The sequence below is a fragment of the Macaca thibetana genome, chromosome 1 (assembly GCF_024542745.1).
Source record: "Macaca thibetana thibetana isolate TM-01 chromosome 1, ASM2454274v1, whole genome shotgun sequence".
Taxonomy (NCBI): domain Eukaryota; kingdom Metazoa; phylum Chordata; class Mammalia; order Primates; family Cercopithecidae; genus Macaca; species Macaca thibetana.
The window spans coordinates 117,234,904-117,259,946 of record NC_065578.1 but is presented as its reverse complement, the minus strand read 5'-3'; the positions used below and the strand labels follow the sequence as shown (position 1 = coordinate 117,259,946).

Here is a 25,043-nt window from a genome sequence, read left to right as displayed (position 1 = left end):
CTAAAAGAAAAATTGAAATTAAATAAAATAAATAAAAATAAATAAGCTCTTTGAAAAGCAAAGAAGAAAAGTTTCCAAGTTGGTTTATGTTCTTATATACTCTGATATTACTTCCAATGTGTTTGAATAAAATGTCCATGTGGCATAATTTAAGCTTTCTCTCTAACAGAACAAGAATCTTATGAGCCTGTGAAAATTCCAACCCAGTCCTTGCTGCAGGATGTTGCGGGACAAGCAAGAAGAGAAAAAGTGAAGTTGCCTCATTATTTGCTGAGTTCCAAGCCTAAGTCTCAACCTCTTGCAAAGGTAAAACAAACATGGGAACAAATTCCCCACAGCCAATCAGCATTTGATGTAATTCTTTATTTTTTATTTTTTTCAATCCTGCTCCTTTTGTAGATCTTATGTAATTCTGATTCATTGAAGTTATTAGTTTCCAGCCACTGTGTACTGCTATTGACCATATTGATATTGCTATTGATCTCACCATGAAGCTCTTTAAACTTACATCTCACACATGTAAACACAGGCAGTGCTTTGATGGAGCTGGCTCATACAGGCTCCTGGGAGAAATTTTATGAGCCAGTTATCAAACCACTGATAGCTTGAAATCAGCCGTGCTGGGAGTACTTGCACCATAAAATTGGTAAACACTAGAAATCAGAATTGTTTTCAGACAGCCAGTTTACCAGCATACTACTACTGGCTAAAGGAATCATGGCCACGGTTGCCATGACTCTTAGAATAAAATCCAAATGACTTAACATGAGGACAAGGCCCCATTTGCTTCTTCGCCCTCACCCTAAGTCAAACTCACTATAATTCAGTCATTGGAGATTTCATTCTTTAAAAATACCAAGCTCCTTCCTTCCTCAGAGCCTCTAAGATTAAGATTCCACCCAGTTCTATTGGGAAACCTTCTGGAGTCCACCAGTTTTGATAATTGTCTTTTTTTTCTTCCGTGGCACACTGTGTTCATCTCCATCACAGAATTTATTGTTATATATAACTGACAAAATTACAGTACGTCTCAAACTTTAATGCGCCTATGGATTACCTCAGGATCTTATTAAAATTCAGATTCTGACTCACTAGGTCTGGTGTAGGGCATGGGGTTCTGCAGTTCTAACAAACTCTGAGAAGATGTCAGCGCTGCTAGTGTGAGGAATAATAAGGGCACAGACCAATGGTTCTTAAAGTGTTGTTGTCTGACCAGCAGCATTGCCAACACTAAGAACTTGTTATAAATGCAAATTCTTGGGCCCTGCCCCCAACCAACAGAATGAAAAACTCTGGGGGTAAAGTCAACAATCTGTGTATTATTATTAATGAGTCCTCCAGGAGATTCTGATGGAAGCTAATGTTTGATGACCACTGGCACAGATGGAAGAGCACAGACTCTAGAATCAGGCAAACTTGAGTCTGAATCTTTGCTATGCTACTTACCACTTGAACAATTATCTTTCAGTTCTCTGAACTTGACTTCCTTATCCTTGAAAGAAAGCCTAAAATACCTCCTTACACGGCTGTTGTAAGGATTACATGAGACTATAAACATTCATTTCCTCCAGCAACCAAAAAGTTATTTTCCTCTGGTGACAGGGCCTTTTTTTTTTTTTTTTTCCAATCTTGGGAACTCAAAATAGAACCATTTTATTAATTTTTCCTTAATGCAAAGGTGCAAGATTCTGTTGGAGGAAAAGTGAACACATCCTCTATTGCATCTGCCGCCATTAATAATGCACAGTCATCCCCTTTTGGGTTCCATCTTCTCCCGTCATCAGTGAAGTTTGGAGTGCTTAAGGAAGGACATACCTATGCCACAGTTGTAAAGCTCAAGAATGTTGGAGTGGACTTCTGCAGGTGAGGCCAAGGGACCAAAGGTCTGCCTACCTTTCCCTACCCTGTGACTTGTCTTTGGTCACCTCCATCAGTAAATGTTTATTGGGCCGAACTATAATTACTCCTTGAATCTTCACATGATTCATTCAGTCATTTACACACTTATTCATTCATCAACAAATCAGTAAGTGTTTATCGGGTTCCAATTATATGGTAGATACTTCCTTGCCCTCCTATTCATCATTATTCATACTTTGGTAAAAGCAACTCACATCCTGATCTCCACTAGTGGAAAAAAAGGAGGAGGTTGTACAAGTGTTACAGCTACTAATGCACAATAATTGAAAGTCTTTTTCTCAAATCTACTAACTATAATAATACCAGCTGATGTTTGTTTGCACAGTATGATCTGAAAAGCACTTTTAATTACATTGTTTCTGCATAATGGAGGGAAAAACCTTATGAGACTACTATAAAAGGAGAAACTGTGTAACTTGTTTTAACATCTTGTAGGTTAGCAGAGGCCAGACTTCAGATCTCCTAAGTCCCACCATATGCCTTGCTTTACTAATACTTTGTTTTGTGTGAAATTTCAAACCTTTCCATTGGATCAATAAACCATATACCTCTACCAAACCATTCCCAAGTACAAAATGTACACTATTCTATCTTAAACATAAGCATGTGTATTACTTCCATTAAAATGGAATATATGTTTATTTCAGTTGCAGTCATTTTCAGAGTTCATTGGTAAGTCCTTCACGAATGTTTGTGATTCTGATTGATGATTGGAAATCAGATAAAACAAAATGATAGAAGCATCCAGTTTGAAAGATCCCTGTCCTATTTCAGTTGGTTCAGTTGAGGCAAATCCCCAGCTTCAGGAATGACCTTTGCTTCCTGAGAAGCAATCTGATGTGGAACTCAGGCCACCAAATCACACATTATTATTTTTTAGGTTGTTGCCAACAAGGTGGGTGGGGAGAAATAGAGAGTCAACCTCAAACTAATAAAACTCATTCGTGCGGGTCCTGCCGCTCCAGTATAAAAATTTAGTTTTGGAGATTTCACTCCTCAGCTTGTTAATTCAGCCACGATAGAGCAGACAGCAAGGTTGATGGAGGAAGAAGCAGTGTTGGGGTCAGAGTGGAGGTAGGCTTTCCTTGGCATTTTAATTTACTCCAGGTCTTTAACCTTCAAGCAGAACCCACAAACCACAGGAAGAGAGAGAGATCAATAAGCACCATGTGTGAGCTCAGAGCTTTTCAAGTTCTTCGACATTTTCTGAGCCTTTCTGTTTCTCCTCTCCTCAAACATGCAAACCCCATACCAAGATAGAGCAAGGCTGGCTCCCATGCTCCACTGCCTTCCAAAAGAGCCTTTATTCTTCAACTTAACGACCCGGCTGCCAGCATTTGCGTTCATGCTGGCAGCTACGCTGAAATGCACACACCAGCCAAACAGTCCCACTGCCCAAGCCTGGGCTGCTCGTCAGCAACCAGTAACGAAGGGTTGAAATTCAGGTTGGAGCCCGTTTTATGCTGATGAAAACTGTTGGAAAGGCAGTTGTGAAATGGGCCCCAGATTCTCCTCCCAATTGAATATTAAAGTTGTTTTTTTAATGGTATGGACCCCCGGCTCCTGTGTAGCAAGTATTAACACCTTCCTTATTTTATAACATCCCAGCTTATTCATTGCTCCTGTTTTTCATTATGGCATCAATTTATTTTCATCTTGCTGCCTTGTAGGTTTAAAGTAAAGCAGCCCCCACCCAGCACAGGACTGAAAGTGACTTACAAACCTGGACCCGTAAGTCCTATATGTCATCTATTGTGTGTCCTTGCATGCATGTAAATGAATATGTATAGGTTTCCAGTGAAGTGGGCTTTGAAATCATTCTGCCCATTCATTTTAAGCTATGTATAAGTCTAATGTTTTTAATATCATAAGCAAAAGATTTCTGATAGTGATACAGTATGTGGCTTGATGGCATTCATTCCATGTGGTAACCATGAGACCGATCCTATGCATAAACAGAGTTAAACTGCCAGCTATGGAAACAATTCCGAAGCTCACCTCACTTGTCCCAATATTACAGTTATGTACTGTTGTATAAAAACTGCCGTTTTAAAAAGTAAATCCTTATGCAAACTGAAAAATAATTATTCCATTCTTTATATTTTATGTAAATCTGATTTGCTCTCTTGGTATTTGCCAGAGAATATTATTTAATGCTATACTAAGAAATCATATTTGTTTGTTTATTTATTTATTTTTATTTTGAGACCGAGTCTCACTCTGTTGCCCAGGCTGGAGTGCAATGGCATGATCTTAGCTCACTGCAACCTCTGCCTCCCGGGTGCAGGCACTTCTCCTCCCTCAGCCTCCTGAGTAGCTGGGATTACAGGTGCACGCCACCACGCCCGGCTAATTTTTGTATTTTTAGTAGAGACAGGGTTTCACCATGTTGGTCAGGCTGGTCTCGAACTCTTGACCTCGTTATCCACCTGCCTTGGCCTCTCAAAGTGCCGGGATTCCATGCATGAACCACCACACCCAGCCAAGAAATCATATTTATTAAACTCATAAGTTGCCTCATTTCTCCAAAGATCTCTGAAAATACAAAATAAAAAATGTCAACCTATTCTGACTTTGATACATCCTCCAAAATGGCATGTTTAGTAAAAAATGTGCATATTAATAGCATATTCTCACTTTAAATTATAACTTCAGAAATATAGGATGATATAAACATAAGTTCATCCTAAAATATAATAGTCACATTTGTAAGTCTTTATCAGTGCATCATCTGGCTGCTTTAACACGCCTTTTACTTCATACTTCACTCAGCAAATTTTGAGTTCCTCCCATATGCCATTGAAAGTGGCCAGGGCAGAGAGGATGATAAAAATGAGTAAGACACATGAGACGCTCACAGAGCCAGGCACATAGTGGGTACTCGAGAGAGGTGTGATTCAGTGACAGAATGAAGTGAGTTGGTCTGGCAGACACGTGACCCACTCATCACAGATGGGAAGAGCACGTAGGCCTATGAGAACAGTGCACAGAAGGATCCAGTCCTGTTAACAAGCACCCAATGCTCCCTGAGTCTGAAGCTCTTAAAGCAGCCCCAGTCATAGGCTCACACAGAAGGGTTGGTTTGGGATAGCGCAAAGCCAGTTGGCCTATTGTCACGACTGTGCCATCAAGCAGTTCAGTTAATGCTCTGAGCCTTGTTTTCCTCATCTGTAAAGTTCAGACCAGATTATTTCTTAGCCCCCTTCTAGCTGTAATATGCTCTACAGAAAACAGTATTATACAGGCTGAAACTCCAAACAGAAACATTTTGGGATTATATCCACTAATTCACAAGTACTGGCCTGAAGTAATTCACCACTGTACTGTGTCAAGATTTCAGAACCTTCACAACATAAGGCAAAAGACACAAATCAAAACAAGCCCTTCTTCCACTGTTCTGGGAAGTTAGCAAATCTCATTTTAATTTAAAGTAGGGATTATGCCAAAAGCCAAAATAGCTGTTGGATCAACCTTTATAGGTCCTAAAAACCCAGCATGTAGTCTTTGAAGCTCACTCTATACTATAAGGTTTTTTTAGTTTGACAACAGGCTTTGATAGTAGGTTTTGGCTCTGGCAAAAAATATAATCTGTAGACTTCCCCATATGTAAATCTAACCACTGTTCGGCTTGGTTAGTTGCCAACACTAAATGAATCTGCTCAAAGCCTGGGCAAACCTGTATGATGGCTGTGTTCCAGCTCTCCTCATGCTGAATTTCATCATGACCCAGCCCTGCTCCAACTGCTGGACTTGGAGGAGAAGGGTCTGCTGCTGGATATCCTCCAGCATGCATACGCTCACAAATACATTGTTGAAAAAACGGAAACCTTTTTCAATTCTACTATTTATAAAATTATATTGAAGAAAACATTCCATTTGTATCTAATTGCTTTTCATGTAGTCGTTTCAGATTTATTTTTTTTCCAGATAACTGTTCCCAAGTCTGCTTTTTAACCCACCTCCTGGAGAGGCAACTTAGAAACATAAATAGCTCTCTCTTTGCTGGCTAGTGTTCTTTTCAAGGAACAAGGCAAGATGCCCGTGCCTTGCTGTGTTCCTTCTTCCTTCTGTATCAGGTTTCTTCTTTGTTGGTACAATCCTCTTCCATGGGTTTTCAGAACTAAGCAGTTGGGCATTTCAACTAATTTTGTCTCCCTCTACTGGCTTCATTATTTTATGCAGCCTACATTAGGAATACCCTAAAGTCACGTTTTTCCAACCCATGGCTTTGAATGCAGCCCAACACAAACCCTAGACTTTCTTAAAACATGATGAGATTGTTTTGCGATTTTTTTAAGCTCATCACCTGTCGTTACTGTTAGTATATTTTGTGTGTGACCCAAGACAATCCTCCTTCTTCTAATGTGGCCCAGGGAGGCCAAAATAGTGGACACCCCTGCAAGAAACAGGGTAGGAAAGTTATGATAGTCACCAAGTCCGTTAGGTGAATTTTTTCTTTTTCTTTCTTTATTTTTTATTTATTTATTTATTTTTGAGACGGAGTTTTGCTCTGTCGCCAGACTGGAGTGTAGTGGCACGATCTTGGCTCCCTGCAACCTCCGCCTCCTGGGTTCAAGCAATTCTCCTGCCTCAGCCTCCTGATTTATATTTATATTAGATTAAATTGATCTTTATCTGAAGTAGCCCCTATTGCAGATTTCACTACTGAAAGTCACTACCGACATTCAAAAACTAACACAATTAGGAGTATTGCAAAATTTTGCCTTCAGTTCTACTTCCAATAACCTGGCATTTAGCTTCCTTATGCTTTTTCCTAAATAGCACCTGGTTTGCACCTTCAACAATTTACCCTGGGTCCCCTTTACTTAATGGAATTCTATCTTCATTATGAAGTAATTCTGCTAAATGCTTTTAATAACTACCATTTATTAGTGCAAAATTTATAGATGAAGAAACCAAAGGTAAGAGAGTTTAAATAACTTGCTCAAATTCATATTAAAAGCAAGGTTTGAACTGAGAGTTGTCTGGTCCTAAAGCTACCTTGTGTCTTATAGGTGGCAGCTGGTTTGCAGACAGAACTGAATATAGAGTTATTTGCCATGGCTGTTGGAGAGGATGGGGCCAGGGGATCAGCACACATCTCTCACAATATCGAGATTATGACTGAGCATGAGGTTCTGTTCCTACCTGTGGAAGCAAATATCCTTTAATGTTCAACTTGAGTAATCATATATAGTGCAGAAATTACACGAGTGAGGAAAACATGGAAGTCAAAATGCATCTCTACTTTATTAATTCTATCTTCAAAATCAGAGTTAAATTTATTAAGACAAAGGGTATCTTCATCCATCTTTGAAAGCACCTAGCCAAATCTAAAAAAATACCTGACACACAGTATATGTGCAGTAACTTCAAGCTGAATAAATGTAAATGTTATTGGCTATCTATGGAATATCAGACAGAATAACAAAACGGCAAGTCTGTATCACAAAAAATTGTAATTTTATAGAAGGATAGGAGATACCTTCTTATTATAAAGGTTGGGTATTCACTGAATTATGCATGCATTCCTCCATATCAGTGTCTCCAGCCACACAGATATTAGACAGATATCAAGTACCTATTACCTCCAAGGTACTGTATGAAATAGTTTATCATACATAAAAATGGATAAATGGACCCTGTCTTAAAAGGCATTATATAATCTAGTAGCAGAAATAAAGTCTTCACATTTTATTTCTGTTTTGTACTTTCTCCAGTGGCATGAACTGTGTGCTGCTGTGTTATAGTTCTATATTTATTTGATATTTGAGCTGGATCTTATAGAATGTGAAAACTTGATTGACAGGAACTTTAAGTACAAAGAATGAACAAACCATGGCAACAGGAAAGCTCCAGGTGTTTGGGATGATTGGCAGGGAGTTCAACTTGCCAAGAGCTTGAGTATTAGGAATATAGTGGGAAAGTAGGTTGGAGTCAAGTTATGAAAGATCTTAAATCCTTGGCTTGGATTTTATTATTTAAGCAGCAGTGAACCACTGCAGATTCCTGACTCTGTGGGTGATATGATCAGCATATCCTTATTAAGATGAATCCAGTGTTATTGTGCAGGACATGTTGAAGGGGAACAACTGGATGTGTAAAAGAACCATTAGAAGTCTACCTGAATGGGCCATGTGTAAGCACAAGAACTGTGGGAATGGGGGAACAGTCAACATAAAAGAGGGATATGAATGAAAGACATGGTGGGGGAAGGAAACTGCAAAATCTGAGGTAGAAGTCATTGATGGATGGAAGAAAGAGGACATAGAGTTCAACTTCAAAGTTTTGGGCTGAGGTAATGAATCATGGATATGTAATATTAGATCTCAACTGAGAAGTCAGAATTGGAGATATAATAATTGTAAGCATTGTTTACACAGAGGTGATGGCTGAACGTATGGGCAAAGAGCAGAAATCTGGAGTCGGTTTAGGGAACAGGAGGAAGAGGAGCCAGTGGAGACAGAAGCAGCAATTAGAAAATGATGAAATACTTCAGAAGCCTTAGGAAGAATTTCAAGGAAAACATGGACACAATTGACAGACGCTATTGAAATGTCAAAGAAAATTCAGATTTAAAGTGTTAAATTTGGTGGGAACAAAAACTAAATTGCAAAAGGTAAAGAATGACTGTATTAAGAAAACAGAAACATTAGTTATGGATATTCTTTCAAGAAAATTTATTAAAGGAAAGAGCAAGAAAACATGGTACCTCAAGGATGCAACAGAATATAGGAAGGATTTTCAGTTTAGTGTAGACCTATGTGTTTGTAGGTTGAAGAGAATGGAGCAGAAGAGGTATATTAAAAATATGAATGCGTAGAAGTAATTGAAACTGCAATATCCAAAACAGGGCAAAAGAATAATAGTAATAAAAAAAAACAGAGCTGAAGGGTTAGTCTTGGCAAGGGAGAAGCTGAAGATAGCTAAGGATTCAGACATTTCGAGGTGAAGGAGAAAGTTCAAGGAACTTGCATCAGATAGCACTGATGTCAATAAATGAAGTGTGGTTCATTCGTTCATTTATGCTTTCAAAGATGCAGAAACCGCTGCCTTTATGTAGCTCACACTCCAGTGGGAGGACAGACAATACACAAAGTAAGTAAACCATAAACAATGATGGCAGTAAGCACAATGGAGCAAAATATAAAGTAGGAAAGGAAAGTCCTCCCTGGGAAAGTCTCCCTTCCTCTCACCTTCCTTCCCTTCCTTTTTCCTTTCCTTTTTTTGAGTAGTGATGACAGGGTTTTTCCATTGTGATAGAAGGAAACTAGCCAAGGAACTAGTTTCTTCCTCTGGGAACTAAATCAAGTGCCCTTACCCTCTCCACACAGGTTATTAGATGCAAATACCTGAATCACTGCTGCTGATCATAGCAATGAAATCATTTGTATTTATAATAAATTTTCTATTTCCCTGCTTACAGATTAGAGAGAAACTGTCAGACACAGATAAAGGGCAAAAAATCTTATCAGATCTTTTATCTACATTGGACATTACTTCCAATGTCAACAACGATAATTCATAGCCCATTTCCCAAGATCTGTCATTTTCCCCACCAAAAAAAAAAAAAAAACCACAAAATCTGATGTAGATATGGTTTGGGGCTTGACCATGCTGATGACTCCTTACAGAAAGCCAGTCGCAGTTAGGAGAGAAATGTACATCAGGGAGAACAGAAGACATTCTAGACATTGGCATATCCATCCTCTAACTCCCAAGCCTGAGCACGTAGAATTTGCATTGGATAGACGGGTACCTAAAGTTGAACTAATGTTGCTAGAGTTATTTCGGTTTATATATGCAAATCACTTGGTCATGAAAAGCACAGCCCTTAACAAGTATTTTACCAGTTTTAACAAGCATCAATTATGATAAGCGACCAAAAGACTTTCCCCAGGGAAAAGAAAATCCAATGGTCCAGAGAACTTCTGCAATTCATTCCTCCACACTTGGAGTCTTCATGTCTCGTAAAGTTTCTCCACATTAGGTACAGTAAGTAGTAAATGGGAATTTGATTGTCAAGCATTCAAATTTGAGGTATTAGATCCCAGGTTTCTTCCCCTCTCCTTATAGTCAGAAACCCATAAGCCACCTATCCTGAATGAATGAAAATATTTGTTTAAATAACCATACTAGTTACTCCTTTATATATATTATAAAATCTAATCCTCATGCTATCTAGAAGACAGTTTTTCCCACTTTATAAATAAGAAAACAGGGGTTCAGATAGTTTGCTTACTTCTTAAGTGGAAGAAGTAAAAATCTAAACTACTTCAATGTGATTCTAAAGTCCATTCTTTTAAGCAGTGATTTCATTGTTCAGATAAAGTTGATCTTACTCTCTAAAAAGTAGCAGCACAGACACAAACACCAAGGTGCCCTTGAACTTGAGAATTTACAATTAAACCAGTGTTTTTCAAACTTTTTAGACTCAAGACTCCTTTTATTGTCTTAAAAATGATTGATGATCCCAAAGAGCTTTTGTTCATGTGAGTGATATCAATATTTACCAAGTAAGAAAACTGGGAAAATTTAAAAAATTTAAAAATAATAAACCCAGTTTATTCATATAAATGACATTTTTAATGAAAAATAACTTTTCGAAAACAAACATGTAATAAAGGTAGTATTGTTTTCTATTTTTGCAAATCTCTTTAATGTCTGACTTAGTAGAACATAACTGGATTCTCACATCTGCTCTGTATTCAAACTGTTATCATTCACACATCATATACCCTCTGGAAAACTCAGCTCTATGCCTAAGTGAGAATAAGAGAAAAAGGCAAATAACATATTGTATTAATTTCCTTGGGGTGCCGTAACAAAGTACCACAAACCAGGTGGCTTAAAGAAACAGATATTTATTCTCTCACAGTTTAGAGGGAGAGAAGTCCAAAATCAAGGTGTCAGCAGGATTGGTTCCTTCTGGAGGAATAATCTGTTCTACGCATCTCTCCTCATTTCTGGTGGTTGCCAGGAATCCCTGGCATTCCTTGGCTTGTAGTGGCATCACTCCAACATCTACCTCTGTCTTCACAGGGCAGTCTTCCTCGTGTATTTCTCTGTGTGCCTCTCTCATTGGATTTAGGGGCTACCCTAATCCTGAATGACCTAATCTTAACTTGATTACATCTGTAAAGACTCTATTTACAAATAAGGTCACTCACAGGTTCTACTAGACATGAATTTTGGAGGGCCAAACCCAGTACAGCCTGCCCTCTGGTCCCTCAAAATTCATGTTCACCCCAGGTGCAAAATGAGTCCTCCGTCCCAATATTCCCCAAAGACTTAATCCATTCCTGCATTAACTCTAAAGTCTCATCTAAAGATCACCAACTCAAAAAGTCTCAAAGCTCATCATCTAAATGAGGTATGGGTGAGGCTCTGAGCATGAACTGTCCTGGCCTCCTTTCCATCTATAGACCTATGAAACTGAAAAACAAGTTACCAGCTTCCAGAATACAATGGTGGGACCACCACAGGATATGAATTCCCATGCCAAAAGGGAGAAGACGGAAGAAATAAAGGAGTCACTGGTCTACAGCAACTTTGCAACCCAGAAGAGCAAATTCCATTAGATTCCAAGGACTGAGAATCGGTGGCACCATCTGCCCTGTATGCCCATGGAGGCTCCACCAATCCCAGCCTCTAGGCCCTCAAAGACTCCACTGGCCCCACCCTCTGAGCCCTCAGCTTCGGCCCTCTGCAACAGTCCTACCCTCTGGGCAGCCCGTTTCCTGCCTACAGAATTCCAGAAATCTGACAGCCTTTCTTCATTTTGTACTCTCTCTCTCTCTTTCAGTCCAAGCTGTCAGTGTTTCTGCTGATACAACATTCTCATCCTCCCTAATCTAACCTCATCTTAACTAACTACATTTGTAAAGACTCTATTTCCAAATAAGGTCACATTCACAGAATCCAGGTGGACATGAATTTTCAGAGAACAGTAATCAACCCCAAACATATATCTTAATATTGTAGTTTTGGACTACACTCTGGGAACCACTAAATTAGGACATAGTTTATTTCAGTTCTCGGCAGCGACTTTCAGAAGTTAGCCCAAACTGAGAAGTGTACAGTCTGCATCTCTAGCTAGACAATTCTGAAAACTATGGAATAGCTCTCAAAGATTCATAATTCCTGTTGGCACCAATCTATCAAAAGTAATTCATGAATCTACCTAATAGATGAAATGTCTTAAATAATGTCTTTATGCCTCTTTGTGCATATTATTGCAGACTTAATGAGATTAAATAGATGCAGTAACAGTAGTAACTTTAGGCACTTCACAATAACTGTGTGGGTAGGTGCTATTCTACCCATTTTATAAATAAGGAAAAGGTTAGGTAATTTGCTGTATAGAAGCTGTATTAGTTATGTGTTGCTATATCATAAACCACCCCAAAACAGTGGCTTAAAACAATAAACATTTATGATCTCATAGCTTGAGTCAGGAATCAGGCACAGCTCAGTGGGGTCTTCTGGCTCAACTGGGGATGAATCTGCTTTCAAGCTCACTCAAGCAGCAGTCAGCAGGATTCGGTTTCTTGCAGGCTGTTAGACTGCGGGCCATGGCTCCTCACTGGCTATTGTCTGGAGACTGCCACTCGGTTCCTCACCATGTAGGCCTCGCTTTAGGGAATCTCACAACATGGCAGCTTGGTTCATCAGAACAAGCAAGCAAGCATGAAGAGCCAGAGTGTGAACAAGGTAGAATTCAGTGCTTTATAACGTAATCTTGGAAGAGACAGCCCATTACATTTGCTGTATTCTGTTCACTAGAAGCCAGTCACTAGGTCCGACCCCATACTCAAGGGGAAGGGATACACAAGGGCAACACTGTGAGGCCCTATGTAAGAGTTGGACTCAGTGACTGTTACACAATGTGTACTATGTTCTAAAAACATACCACGGCTGCTTGGATCCCAAAAACCTCAGAAATAAAGAGAAAGGACTTGAATATATGGTGATACTACCTTTAAGAACCTTAGCCCCATCTCAAACTTAGGATCCTAAATTATGAGGAATGGGGGTGGATTGCAGATGGTACCTGTAAGCCCATGTGGTTTCTTCATTAAGCTTCTGCTCACAGCCTCCCTCTCTTTCTGAAGACTAACCTGGCCTGAAAAGGCTGCATTGAGCAGGCTCATCATTTACAGTTGATAAGTGAATAGAGTCCTATATATAGTCCTGTACCTACCAACAGATACCATTGCTTTCCTGGGCACTGTCCTAGATCTGTGCTAGAGATTTGCTAGATTTCTTTAGAATGAGATATGATTTATGACATTTGCCATTGAGAAACAATTTAATGCCAAATATACAAAGCACCTAGCTTCCAGCCAGTGAATTTCAAAATTGTTAAGCATATTTTCTCTAAGTGGATGGATATATACATTTAAAAAAATAAGCCTAAATGTTTTACTCCCAATAAACAATTCAAGAGCCTTTTTTTTTTAAATGGAGTCTCGCTCTGTTGCCCAGACTGGAGTGCCATGACACAATCTCAGCTCACTGCAATCTCAAAAGGCTTTTCTTTATGGTACTACAGAATTTCTACAGGTAACTTACTTCACAATATGCAAGAGATATCAGTCATTAAATAGTTTTTATATTAAGGATTATATACAGCCAATGGCTAAGGCAATGAATACTGACTTAATGACTAGAAATGTGCTTGGCCTAAAATTTACTTTATAATGCACCTGTTGACCTTAAACTTTTAGGGTTAAAGAGTTTCAAGTATTTTGACCAAAAGTTGTAACTTAGCTAGGTTCTGTACATGTCACTTTATCATAAAAGTTCCCCTTCTCTTTGATTTGCATAACACTTAGCAGACAGAAACATCTTGACATTCCCTAGCACTATCAGGCTTTTGAATTATAAATGGTGGCAAAGCTATGGGAAAACAGCAACTTTTAACATAAGAGGAATTATTAATGATGTATACATCTAGAATGCCCTCCTGGAACTTGTTTTGGTTTGGAAACCATCAAAAATGTTACTAGAAAGTGACATTTATGTTCTGATGAGCAACTCTAAGAAGAACATTGATTCAACCTCTGTTCTCATAAAAATTAAATTATTTTTCAAGAATTAACTCCTCTCCCTGGTGGCAGAAATAGCTGCCTAAACAACACTGACTCCTTGGAAAGCACCTAGAACGCATTATCCTGCCTGCCTATTCTCTTGCCTTTCATAGTTACGCCTTCAGAAACTCTATGCCAAAATTCACTTATTTATTCTGCCCGACAAATAACACCACTGCATTCCTTACTTCCCTTCAGTGACTGTGTTATGCTCAAGAACATTAAGACTTGTGGTTTGGGACACAAATCACCAAGCCACAAGAACTGCAGCTCTGAGCCTGAAAAGAAAATGGTGGCCCCACAACACAGTAACTTGGCTGAAATGACCAAATTCACAGACAGATAGAAACCATTGTTTTAAGTCTTTGGGATTAATAACAACAAAAAGGATAAAAAGCAAAACTGTCTGAAGAAGATACGGAACATCTAAACAGGCCTATAACAAGGAGTATGATTTAGTCATTTATAAACTTCCCCAAAAGAAAAGCCCAGACCCACAGGTATCTGTTAATATCTTTTCCTAGAACATTCCTACTTCCCCAAATCCTTAAGATATACAGTAGACAATTCATTGAAAAACATGGGTTTGAACCACATGGCTCCACTTTTGTACAGATTTCTTTTACTATTATTATTTTGGAGATGGAGTCTCACTGTGTTGCCCAGGCTGGAGTAATGGTGGCACAGTCTTGGCTAACTGCAATCTCCGCCTGCTGGGTTCAAGCGATTCTCCTGCCTCAGCCTCCTGAGTAGCTGGGATTACAAGTGCCTGCCAACACGCCCGGCTAGTTTTTTGTATTTTTAGTAGAGATGGGGTTTCACCATGTTGGCCAGGCTGGTCTTGAACTCCTGACCACATGATCCGCCCACCTCCCAAAGTGCTGGGATTACAGGTGTGAGCCACTGCACCCAGCCCAGATTTTTTTCAATAAATATATTGGAAAAATTTTTGGAGATTTGAAATAATGAGAAAAGTTTCAGATGAAAAAAATTAGGAAAAAAGCAGTTATATCATGAATGCATAAAATATATGTAGATACTAGAATATTTTATCATTTACTGCCATAAAATACAGGCAAATCTATTATTTTATCAAAATTAACACATACAAATACAGATCATACATGGTACAATTCACAGTTTTGAGAGAAACGTAAAAAAAATGTAAAGATGCAGCATTAAATCACAGCTGCATAAAATGAACTGTAATGCACAGTATATTAGTGAAATAATTTCACAGCCACCTCCTGTTGCTACTGCAGTGAGCTCAAGTGTTGTGAGTATGCACTTCAAATGCTGTGTGACACTAATCACCGGTGCATGAACAATTCATCGCCCCAGTCAACTGCATATCACAATGCTCCCAAAAATCAGAGAAAAGTGATGACATTACAAGAAAAAGCTGATTGCTTGATAGGTATCATGTTGAGGTCTGCAGCTATGGTTGCCTGCCACTCCAGACAGACAATTCATTTTATAAACAGATGACATACACTTATAGTATGGATAAATACAGTAAATGTATTTTCTCTTATGATTTTCTAAGTAACATTTTCTTTTAAGAATACAGTATACAATATATATATAATACATCAGTAAGGCTCCCAGTCAGTAACAGGCTACTAGTAATTAAGACTTCGGGAATCACAAGTTATATGCAGATTTTTGACTGTGCGAGGGGCGGGTCAGCACCCCATCACCTGCATTGTTCAAGCGTCAACTATATATGTACCCTACACACACACACACACACACACACACACACACACACACACACACGTGTATTAATTCCTCAGAAGCCCAGCCAAGCATCTTAGCTTGGCTACTTTTTAATTAGAAACAATTATTTTATTCAGAAAAGTATAAACAGTTATCAATTACAATCTTCTTATATACAAATATAACTTGCAGAAGGTTAAGTCTGAGGAGGCTATTCTGGGTACTTTTTACAGTCCTTTTTAGTTCTAAGAGTCCATGATACTGCATTTTTATGGCCAGAGAGCAATCAATTATGCACCTGGTTGTCTCAATAGGCAGTAAAACCTAATATAAATAAATGGCAAATTATCTGCCATAAAAAAATAAGAAAAATTTTTGAAATGTTAATTTCAACTCCAATGAAACATATACCTAATTAAAACAATTATTTATTCCCTGCTAGAATATAAAGGGAACAACAAGCTTGAGCTGCAAGGCTCAAGCTTTGAGAGCACAGAAAGATTTTTAAACTAATCATGCATTTTAAGTCCAAGAAATGGAGCCAGCCCATAATCTCATGTTGGAATTCCCCCAGGCAAAGTTGGGAACCACATCCTGACATCGTCTGCAATGTGATCTTCTGTTATTTGGTATTTTTAAGATGACGCCAACTCTTCTGTGCTTAGTTTAGGAGTCCTTTTAAGGAAAAAGTTAAAAAAAAAACCCACCACATTTCACTTCTAAGTCAATGTTAGAATCAGCTTCTCCCTCTTTTTCCTCTTCCTCTTCTTCTCTTCCAAGTGGCTAGTAGCATCAGCAAAAAACATAACTTCACTTTTTGCCTCGCATTCCCTCTTGAGATAATCAAGACCAGCCATATTGAAGCCGATAACATCCTGGAGTGCAATACAAGAAATATTAAACATTTTTCTCCCACTTCAGTTCATCACAGCAGCATATGAGAGTTAGGGGAACCAAAGCTTCAGGTGTTGTTACTTATCTTTCCCTCATTAAGAACTTTTCTTGTTTGTTTTTTCTATTCCTACTAATTCCAATGAAAACTATCTCAAATATGAATTTATCGGTGGTAGGTACTGCTAAAGACAAAGCACAGCAAGACTATACTACTTCTTTTTTTTTTTTTTTTTTTTTTTTGAGACGGAGTCTCGCTCTGTTGTCCAGGCTGGAGTGCAGTGGCCGGATCTCAGCTCACTGCAAGCTCTGCCTCCCGAGTTTATGCCATTCTCCTGCCTCAGCCTCCCGAGTAGCTGGGACTACAGGCGCCCGCCACCTGACCCGGCTAGTTTTTTGTATTTTTTAGTAGAGACGGGGTTTCACCATGTTAGCCAGGATGGTCTCGATCTCCTGACCTCGTGATCCGCCCATCTCGGCCTCCCAAAGTGCTGGGATTACAGGCTTGAGCCACCGCGCCCGGCCAGCAATACTATACTACTTCTAAATCACACTAGGAATTTGCCTCATTATTTTATCTCTATACAAAGACACTTACCCGGACTTGGCTGACTTTTGAAATAGTTGTTTCCCTTAATTTTTCTATCACTGGCACAAGCATTTGATTGCTAGTGATCTGTCCAAAGTGAATCCTAATAGAAAAACAAAACACAGTCAGTCATGTTGAACCTAACATGGCTAGACACAGTAAACAGATAAAATATCAAAGCAACAACAAAATATACATTATAGAAATGTTTCGAGCAAAAAAAAAAAGCCAAAGAAATTTCTTTCTCTACTATTCAGGTCAATTTGATGATAACTTAAAAAATACTGTCCTAAACCTTATGACACATTCAACTCATTTGCAAAGGCTCTTTTCCCAGCCCAGCAACTTGCCAGTGGCTACAGATTTTGAGTGGTACTTTATGGAAAACTCAAAGACAGAATGAGCCTTCTAAGAAATGCTAACTCAAAAAAGTTGCATTAATACTTCTAATAAAGCCACAGCAAAAAAGAAAGACATTCATGAGAGATTCAAACTCTGACCCAGAGTACCGAGATATCCTTGATGACCCTGCTGTACCTATCAGGTAGCACCCATCTATAATCCTCTGATATGCTATAAGTATTCAGGGTTTCTTGTAGAACCAGCGACCCTAATTCAATAGCACATATGCCATAGCAGTAAAAGAAATTATTAGTAATATGGTTAAATATGAAGTTATGTCTTTACAACTTGCCCCAAATTATGAATATGGCAACAAAACATACTCTTCTTCTTTTCTTGCTACTATCCTGGATAGAGTATAAGAAATGGAGGGTTAAGAATCATAAAACCAGGCCAATTCATCAAATACCTATTTGGTCAATTCACTAAATATACCTGTTTAACTATCTGGCACTGGCTGACCAGTTTTTGTCTTCATAACAGTATTTGAAGGAATATTCAATTTGTCTCCATCTCTGTTCTCTGCTGTAACAGCTTGAGAATGAGGGTGAGAGATGAGTAGAATATCAAGTCTTTGTACATCTATTCTTCTCAACTACCTATTAACAGAATTCTTCATATTTAAGACTACAACCTAATGAACATATTTGCTTTATGTTTCTTAGTTTACCTCTATATATGCCCCTACATTTCCATTTGCACCTGTAGAGACCAAGATAAATAAACTGACTTCCTTAAAATGTTGGTATAAGGACAAAGCAAAACCTGTTAGCTTACACTAAACACTTTAAAACAGGAATGTCCACCCTTTTGGCTCCCCTGGGCCACATTGGAATAATTGTCTCGGGCCACACATAAAATACACTAATGATAGCTGATGAACAACAACAACAAAGAAATCATAAAAAAATCATAATGTTTTAATAAAGTTTACAAATTTGCATTGGGCCACATTCAAAGCCGTACTGGGCCACATGTGGCCTGCGGGCCACAGGTTAGACAAGCTTGGCTTCAAATAAACAACAAATGAGGCAAATTGGCCAATCGTAATTGGCTTTTGCTAAACTGACTAGAACCAAAGCTATCTTAGATTGTAACACAGAGGCCTATGACTGAGTAAGGATTCCTGAGCAATGTATTACCATGACTTCTTACTTAAAGAGGTGGGTCATCATGATCCTTGTTTTAAAGGCAAGACTGATTGCTTAGGCTGGTAGCAAACTCCTAGGCTCAAGCAATCCACCCACCTCGGCCTCCCAAAGTGCTGGGATTACAAGGGTGAGCCACCGAGTTTGGCATACTATTTCTTAATCCCCAAGTGTTGACAGCTTCAGTTAAGGTACTACTGAAGCAGTTCTGCTGAAAAGACATGGTATTCTTTGGAAAAGGATGTTACCTGAGGAGGAAGAAGAGGCACCTGCATATAAGTTCAACATCAGAGCCCAGCTGAATGAATTCGTTAAAGAGTTTAAGAATGTCTGGGACATAAGAAAAAGGCAGCACAAGTAGAGATTCTTCCAGTTCACTGAAAAAGAAAAAATAGATATAAAAATGCCGCATTTGTTAACATTGTTAAAATGGTCAATTTTTAAATCTTTCCCTTTATTACTTTTTCTACTGATTTTATACTTGAATACACCTTGTGTAGAGTTAAATATTCATCTATAAGCTAGATGACTCCCTTTGTTTTTTGTATTTAACATCTTAATCTATTTGGAATGCATTTTGGTCAATGGCATGATGGGAAAATCTAACTTTTTCCCTCCAGATAAACAATTTCTCCAAAGCCTTTTGTTGAATATTCCATCTTCATATGATATTCTTTTACCATATATTGAGTCCATTAGAGTCTATTATGATGACTTATCCTGACATGATGATTGATCCTGATACCAATCCTACACTATTTTAATTTTGCTAATTTTGTAGCCTTTTAATCTGGGAAAATAGTTCCCTCTAGAACTAGCTCAAGTATTATTTCATCAATTCCAATTTAAAATCTTAAGAGGATATCAAATGGGATTACAAACCTATTAATTAGGAAACATTAAATCTTTAAAACACAGAATCTTCCTATCTTCAAATGTATCATAACCTCCACATTAATCAATTTTCTTTTACATTCCTGTAGTGAAGTTTCATCTTTATCCTAAGACAGGTGTTATTTCTTGTAAAGAATATATATGTAAAAAAAAAAAAAAAGAATATATATGTAGATATTGTGGTTCATTATGAAAATGATAGCCTTCAGTAGTTCAAACTCATGAATGAAATCAAAAGGAAAATCACCAATAATATAACAATTATTGCAAAAATGTATGACAAAGAAAATAAAGTATGGTGCCCAGGCTGGTCTCAAACTTCTGGTCTCAAGCGTCCTAAAATGTTGAGATTACAGACATGAGCCACTGTGCCCAGCCAGAGTTCTTTAAAAAACAGTAAAATAGGCCGGGCGCGGTGGCTCATGCCTGTAATCCCAGCACTTTGGGAGGCCGAGACGGGCGGATCACGAGGTCAGGAGATCAAGACCATCCTGACTAACACGGTGAAACCCCATCTCTACTAAAAAATACAAAAAAAAAACTAGACGGGCGTGGTGGTGGGCGCCTGTAGTCCCAGCTACTCGGGAGGCTGAGGCAGGAGAATGGCGTCAACCCGGGAGGTGGAGCTTGCAGTGAGCTGAGATCCGGCCACTGCACTCCAGCCTGAACGGCAGAGCGAGACTCCGTCTAATTTAAAAAAAAAAAAAAACAGTAAAATAATACTTAAGAGCAAAAAGAGATAACTAAAAATTCACAAGAAAAAATACAAATGGTCAACAAATATGCTGAAATTTTAACTTCATTAATAGTCAAAAGAAATGAAAATAAACAATATTACCTTTTGCCTCTCACACTGGCAACAAATTTTTTAAAGCCTACTAAAAATCAGTATAATCACCCTGGAAAGTAATTTGGCAATATAAAAAAGCTCATGCCTACTGGTCAGTTATTAGGCTGCTAGGACTCTTAAGAAAAATAATCAATAATGATGACAAAGATACATGTGTAAACATATTCAGTGAAGCCACTGATAATAGCCAAAAAGGAGAAACAAATGCAATATCCAGTAATTATTCATACAATGGAATAATTCTGAATCCAATGAATTTTTTTTTTTAACAATATGAACAAACAAATGTTCAGGAAATATGTGAAAAAGAACAGAATATAAAACTTTACATATTATTCCAATTGTGTATGTACATAGAAAAGAAGCCAAAATATAAAAAAAAATTAACAGTTGGTGCTTCTAATTGAATTATATATTATTTCATTGCCTACAACATAAATCACTCCCTTTTATTTGTCCTTAAAAGCATCTCTCTTCATACTTTAGAAGGAACTTCCTAGTTCTAGCACTTGAAAAAGAACATTATAAATTATTTCCCATCAAAACTTTTATATAGTTAAACCTATAAGAAAGATAACCATCAATTATAATTTCTATTTATTTCCCATTCAGATAAGCATTTCATAAATGCTGACAGATTATAAAAATTGTGCACAAGGACTCACTCACCTTGACCTGATGCCTTTAAAAATCTCTAATACATAAGCTGAAGGCTATAAAGGAAGGATTAACACCATTAGTGAGACTCTTGGTTGGTTTCTACTAAAGTTCTCTAATTTCTATCTCCTATAAAACAGGAACCCCTCTTTCTTATTTCAGAAAAAGTATTCTAAAATGGTAAGATCTGCATGAGTTTAGAGTAAGCCAGATCTCGGTTCACAATCAAACTATGTCCCTTACCAACTATGCTACAAGTCAAGCCAGATTCCTTATCTATAAGGTGAAGATACCCTGACTCACAAAATTACTGTGATGAGACATGCAAGTAAAATACTAATTAGAGATTACTAGATAAACATACATTCTCCCATTATTCTTCCCCTCTCTCTTCTTTATCTCATCAGACTGGTTTCTGTCAACTTTCCCTCTGAAGGCTGATTCGAAAGTTAATTTAGATGAACAGAATCTTCACAGGGCTTTGGACACTAAACATAAACAAGCACTAGAAAATAGAAGAATGCCAGTCTAGTCCAATCAAAAAGGCTGGCTTGGGAAGTTACACTAAAGTGGTGCTTTTGAAATACAAAATATCTTAGAGAATGCCAAGATTCAAAAGAGACTTTTAAAGACAAAGTATTCCCAGTAATCCATCCCCAAATCATAATGCCTCTACTTCCTTTCTCGTCCTTGTAAGTAACTTTGAATAACCAAGGGGAAACCATTAGACATTTTACTTACTGAGATACTGCCATAAGCCATTAGGATGGGGTTGGTGGGAAGTGGAACCTATGAAGAAATTATTAAATCAAGTCATTAAAAAAACTGAGACTTGTATAGCATTTGTTATAGACAGAGTGGTAACAGTATTTTATAATTTTGAAAAGAGAAAAAAGAGACCCTAAAAAACTGACAGAGTGTAAAAGAATTATCAAGCCTGTTAGTTTCTATAGTATTCATGAATGAGCTGGAACAATGTATTTTATCTAGAAATCTGAAATGGTTACCCTGCCTCCCAAACCAAAGTAGGAACGTGAGTTTCTACTCAAGACAGTAATCACCTCAATCTGTAATTTCCTTTCCTTCGCTTTCACTAAGACCAAGTGCCCTTCTTCCCACAGTTCCTCAATTTCTTCTAATGTAGTGAGTTGGAAAGATTCTACTCCGTTTATTGCATATCCTGATCTTAGCTAATAAATCCCAAAACAATGGTTTTTCTCCTTGGGAAATCCCTTTATTGATACTGTAACTTACTATACTCTCTTATTACCTCTTTCCCTGCAGCTTTACAAATGGCTGTGTGTTCCTTCATTTTTGCAGTTTCTTCTCGGTACAACTCAATAGCCTCCATAATCCTCTCAGCCTACAGATGATGACAAAGGAAAGAAATCATCACAACACACTCCATCATCCCAGGACACTGAAACTGGAAGAGCTGACTAGAAATTTGCCAAATGAAATAGCTTCAATCCATTTAATAAAGATGTGCCAATAGAGTGCCAAAAAGCGTTTAAAGACATTTTTGGTTTTCTTATTTTTTAATGTACAGGGAGAAGACTAAGTGTCGTGGACTCAGGTGGGATGATACCTAGACACTCTGAATAGGGCAGGTCCCAGGAACACCTGAAAGGAGCACATACTGATCAAAGAGATTCAGGACTACTCCCATCTTTGGTTACAAGAGAAGAAAACAGGTTATAATCCCCATCTTTAAATCTCATGAACTTTTTGCCAAAAAATGGCTTTCGGGTTGATACAGAATAAAACTTTCACTAAAAAGTTGAGATCTTATTAAAAAACGAGAAACCACATTCTATATCAACTTACTGCTTTCACTGTTTCGATAGTTTTTTTTCCAGTAAAGTAACTGTCGCCTTGAGTCTCTCCTGGAACCTGCCAGAAACAAAGAAATCTTTGAACAACACTGTTAACCAGAGTTAAAGAGCTGATAAATTAATCTTACATCCATATAAGAACAGCTATTATTATTTTATGAAAATACTAACAGTGTTACCAGCTACCAGTAACAGTACTTAGCATATGTATTATCATAAGAATATCTTGCACATGTTTAAAAAGAGAATATCCAAATTTTCTAATGTTTATTTTTGCTCTACAGTGAATAAAATAATTCCCTAAAGCCTCAATTGCCAGAATGATAATTATTCAATAGCAAATTTGGTCAATCACTTGAACCACAAAATTGGGATATACAGCTGAAGAGAAAGAATCACACAGATTCTTTATCGGCTGGTGATACCTTCAACTTCTAGCCTCAATTTTAATCCTATTAGAAATTCTGGACATTATAGTCAATTTCAATAAGATAACTATATATGGGGCATAATCTCAAGGTCCCCCAAATTTACTTACTGCTGGTTGGTCTTCTTTGGCCACACTCTCCTCATATTCTGCTTCTCTTTCCTGCCATGAGATAGATATACATTAATTTGAGAGGAAAAAACATGGTCTCTATATAAAGAGAAATGAGGCAGCAAGACGGTGCTTCTTTGACAACATAATCCCCCTAATGGCATCTTTATCTCTGCCTAGCTTCTGAAATGGGTGACAATGGTCTTGAACAGATCTCCTGAAGGTTCTTCGACTTGTAATGAATGAGGTATAACTGCACTACACAGAAAACTTCAACTAGGACAGCCTGTCAGATACCCACTGGCATATCTGTAACCAAGCCTAAAGTTCTTACCATTTCCCTTTCTTCCTCAAGAATAAGAGGCTCCCTTGTTCTCTCCCAAAGTCTCAGAGATTTGTCATGGGACGATGATACAACATAGTCTCCACTGGGGCTTACAGCCAAACACCATATTTCCTGGTGATGCCCCTGGAGGGGAAAAAAAAAACAAACAACAATAACAACAAAAAAACACCTCAAGAATATCTCATTCATAGACCACTCTTAGTGGGTAATGTAAATATTCTTAAAAGTATTTTTTAAGTACTGAGCAAGCAAAGCAGGCATGTGGTTACCTCCAGAGTCTGTATGTGTTCAAATTTGTCTGCATCCCACTGTTTAATCTTATGGTCTTTTCCAGCAGTGAAGAAGAGGTGAGACTTGGGTACAAACTGTAGGTACATCACACTGAAAAATGACAGAAATATTAAAATGTCAACAAATTCCAGGTTAGTAAAAAGAGTTTTACACACATAAATAGCTTTTGACTAGCTAGTTCTAGACTGTCTAACTGTATTTTAGAACTTATATCACTGCCTGAGAACACTGAAAAATAGATGCAGATGCTCAAGGAAAGTGATACTTACAGATAACTCAAAGGGAGGCATCTGAAAAGACTATATGTACCTGTCATCATGCGCAAAGAGAGACTTGTGGCAGTCCCCAAAGTCCAAACCCCAGATTTTCACATTCCTATCAGCGGAGCCAGTTGCTATAAGTGCTCCATCCTATGGCAAATAAAAGTAAAATATTACCTTGATTTTTGAATTCTGTATATGAATAAAAAGGTAACCAGAATATTTAACCCATTTCTTTCAAACACATTAAAATGAAGCCAAAAAACTGATTTCATCTCTACTAAAAACACTGAATTCTTTGCTCTTACCTACAGAGATACTTAAAAAGCTTGTTAAGTAAAAGCATGAACACTGTGGCTTACATACTTTCATATTGCCACAGGGCAGTGCTATGCCTTGATGTAGGGTTATCTATTTACTTTTTTAGATAGGAAAAAGATTCTCTAATCTCTGGCAGGGGATTTGGAAAGAAAGTGGGAGAGAGAAACAGAAGAGAAGCCGAGAAAGCCTCTATTAGAATGTTTATGTATCCCACGTTCCCTATCACTATTTCTCTTCTCTCTCCTATTTCAATGCCTGGTTCAAATGGTTGTCAATATAAAAAAAAAAAA

At 37.9% G+C, this 25,043-nt stretch overlaps 2 protein-coding genes across 7 annotated transcripts in view; one reads left to right on the top strand and one right to left on the bottom strand.

The window, feature by feature from the left end:
• SPAG17 (sperm associated antigen 17) overlaps positions 1–22,995 on the top strand; it is a 234,437-nt gene extending 211,442 nt beyond the window's left edge. For 3 of the 5 annotated variants that reach the window (XM_050748550.1, XM_050748562.1, XM_050748569.1), the window contains 6 exons: positions 170–306; positions 1,679–1,863; positions 3,591–3,651; positions 6,936–7,080; positions 9,771–9,910; positions 22,447–22,670. In XM_050748550.1, coding sequence (XP_050604507.1) covers positions 170–306; positions 1,679–1,863; positions 3,591–3,651; positions 6,936–7,080; positions 9,771–9,910 — 668 coding nt within the window. In that variant the 3' untranslated portion in view covers positions 22,447–22,670. Of the gene's footprint in view, positions 1–169; positions 307–1,678; positions 1,864–3,590; positions 3,652–6,935; positions 7,081–9,770; positions 9,911–22,446; positions 22,671–22,711 lie in introns of those variants that run through there. The other 2 variants (XM_050748555.1, XM_050748542.1) reach the window with 2 other exon arrangements.
• The window catches only part of WDR3 (WD repeat domain 3), a 30,209-nt gene continuing 21,004 nt past the window's right edge, over positions 15,839–25,043 (bottom strand). For both annotated transcript variants that reach the window (XM_050748579.1, XM_050748586.1), the window contains exons 17-27: positions 24,482–24,582; positions 24,151–24,262; positions 23,870–24,004; positions 23,536–23,586; positions 22,990–23,055; positions 22,433–22,525; positions 21,904–21,951; positions 21,175–21,218; positions 19,010–19,138; positions 17,221–17,314; positions 15,839–16,606 (exon numbers count right to left, since the gene is read on the bottom strand). In XM_050748579.1, the coding sequence (XP_050604536.1) occupies positions 16,451–16,606; positions 17,221–17,314; positions 19,010–19,138; positions 21,175–21,218; positions 21,904–21,951; positions 22,433–22,525; positions 22,990–23,055; positions 23,536–23,586; positions 23,870–24,004; positions 24,151–24,262; positions 24,482–24,582 (1,029 nt within the window). In that variant the 3' untranslated portion in view covers positions 15,839–16,450. The remainder of the gene's footprint in view (positions 16,607–17,220; positions 17,315–19,009; positions 19,139–21,174; positions 21,219–21,903; positions 21,952–22,432; positions 22,526–22,989; positions 23,056–23,535; positions 23,587–23,869; positions 24,005–24,150; positions 24,263–24,481; positions 24,583–25,043) is intronic.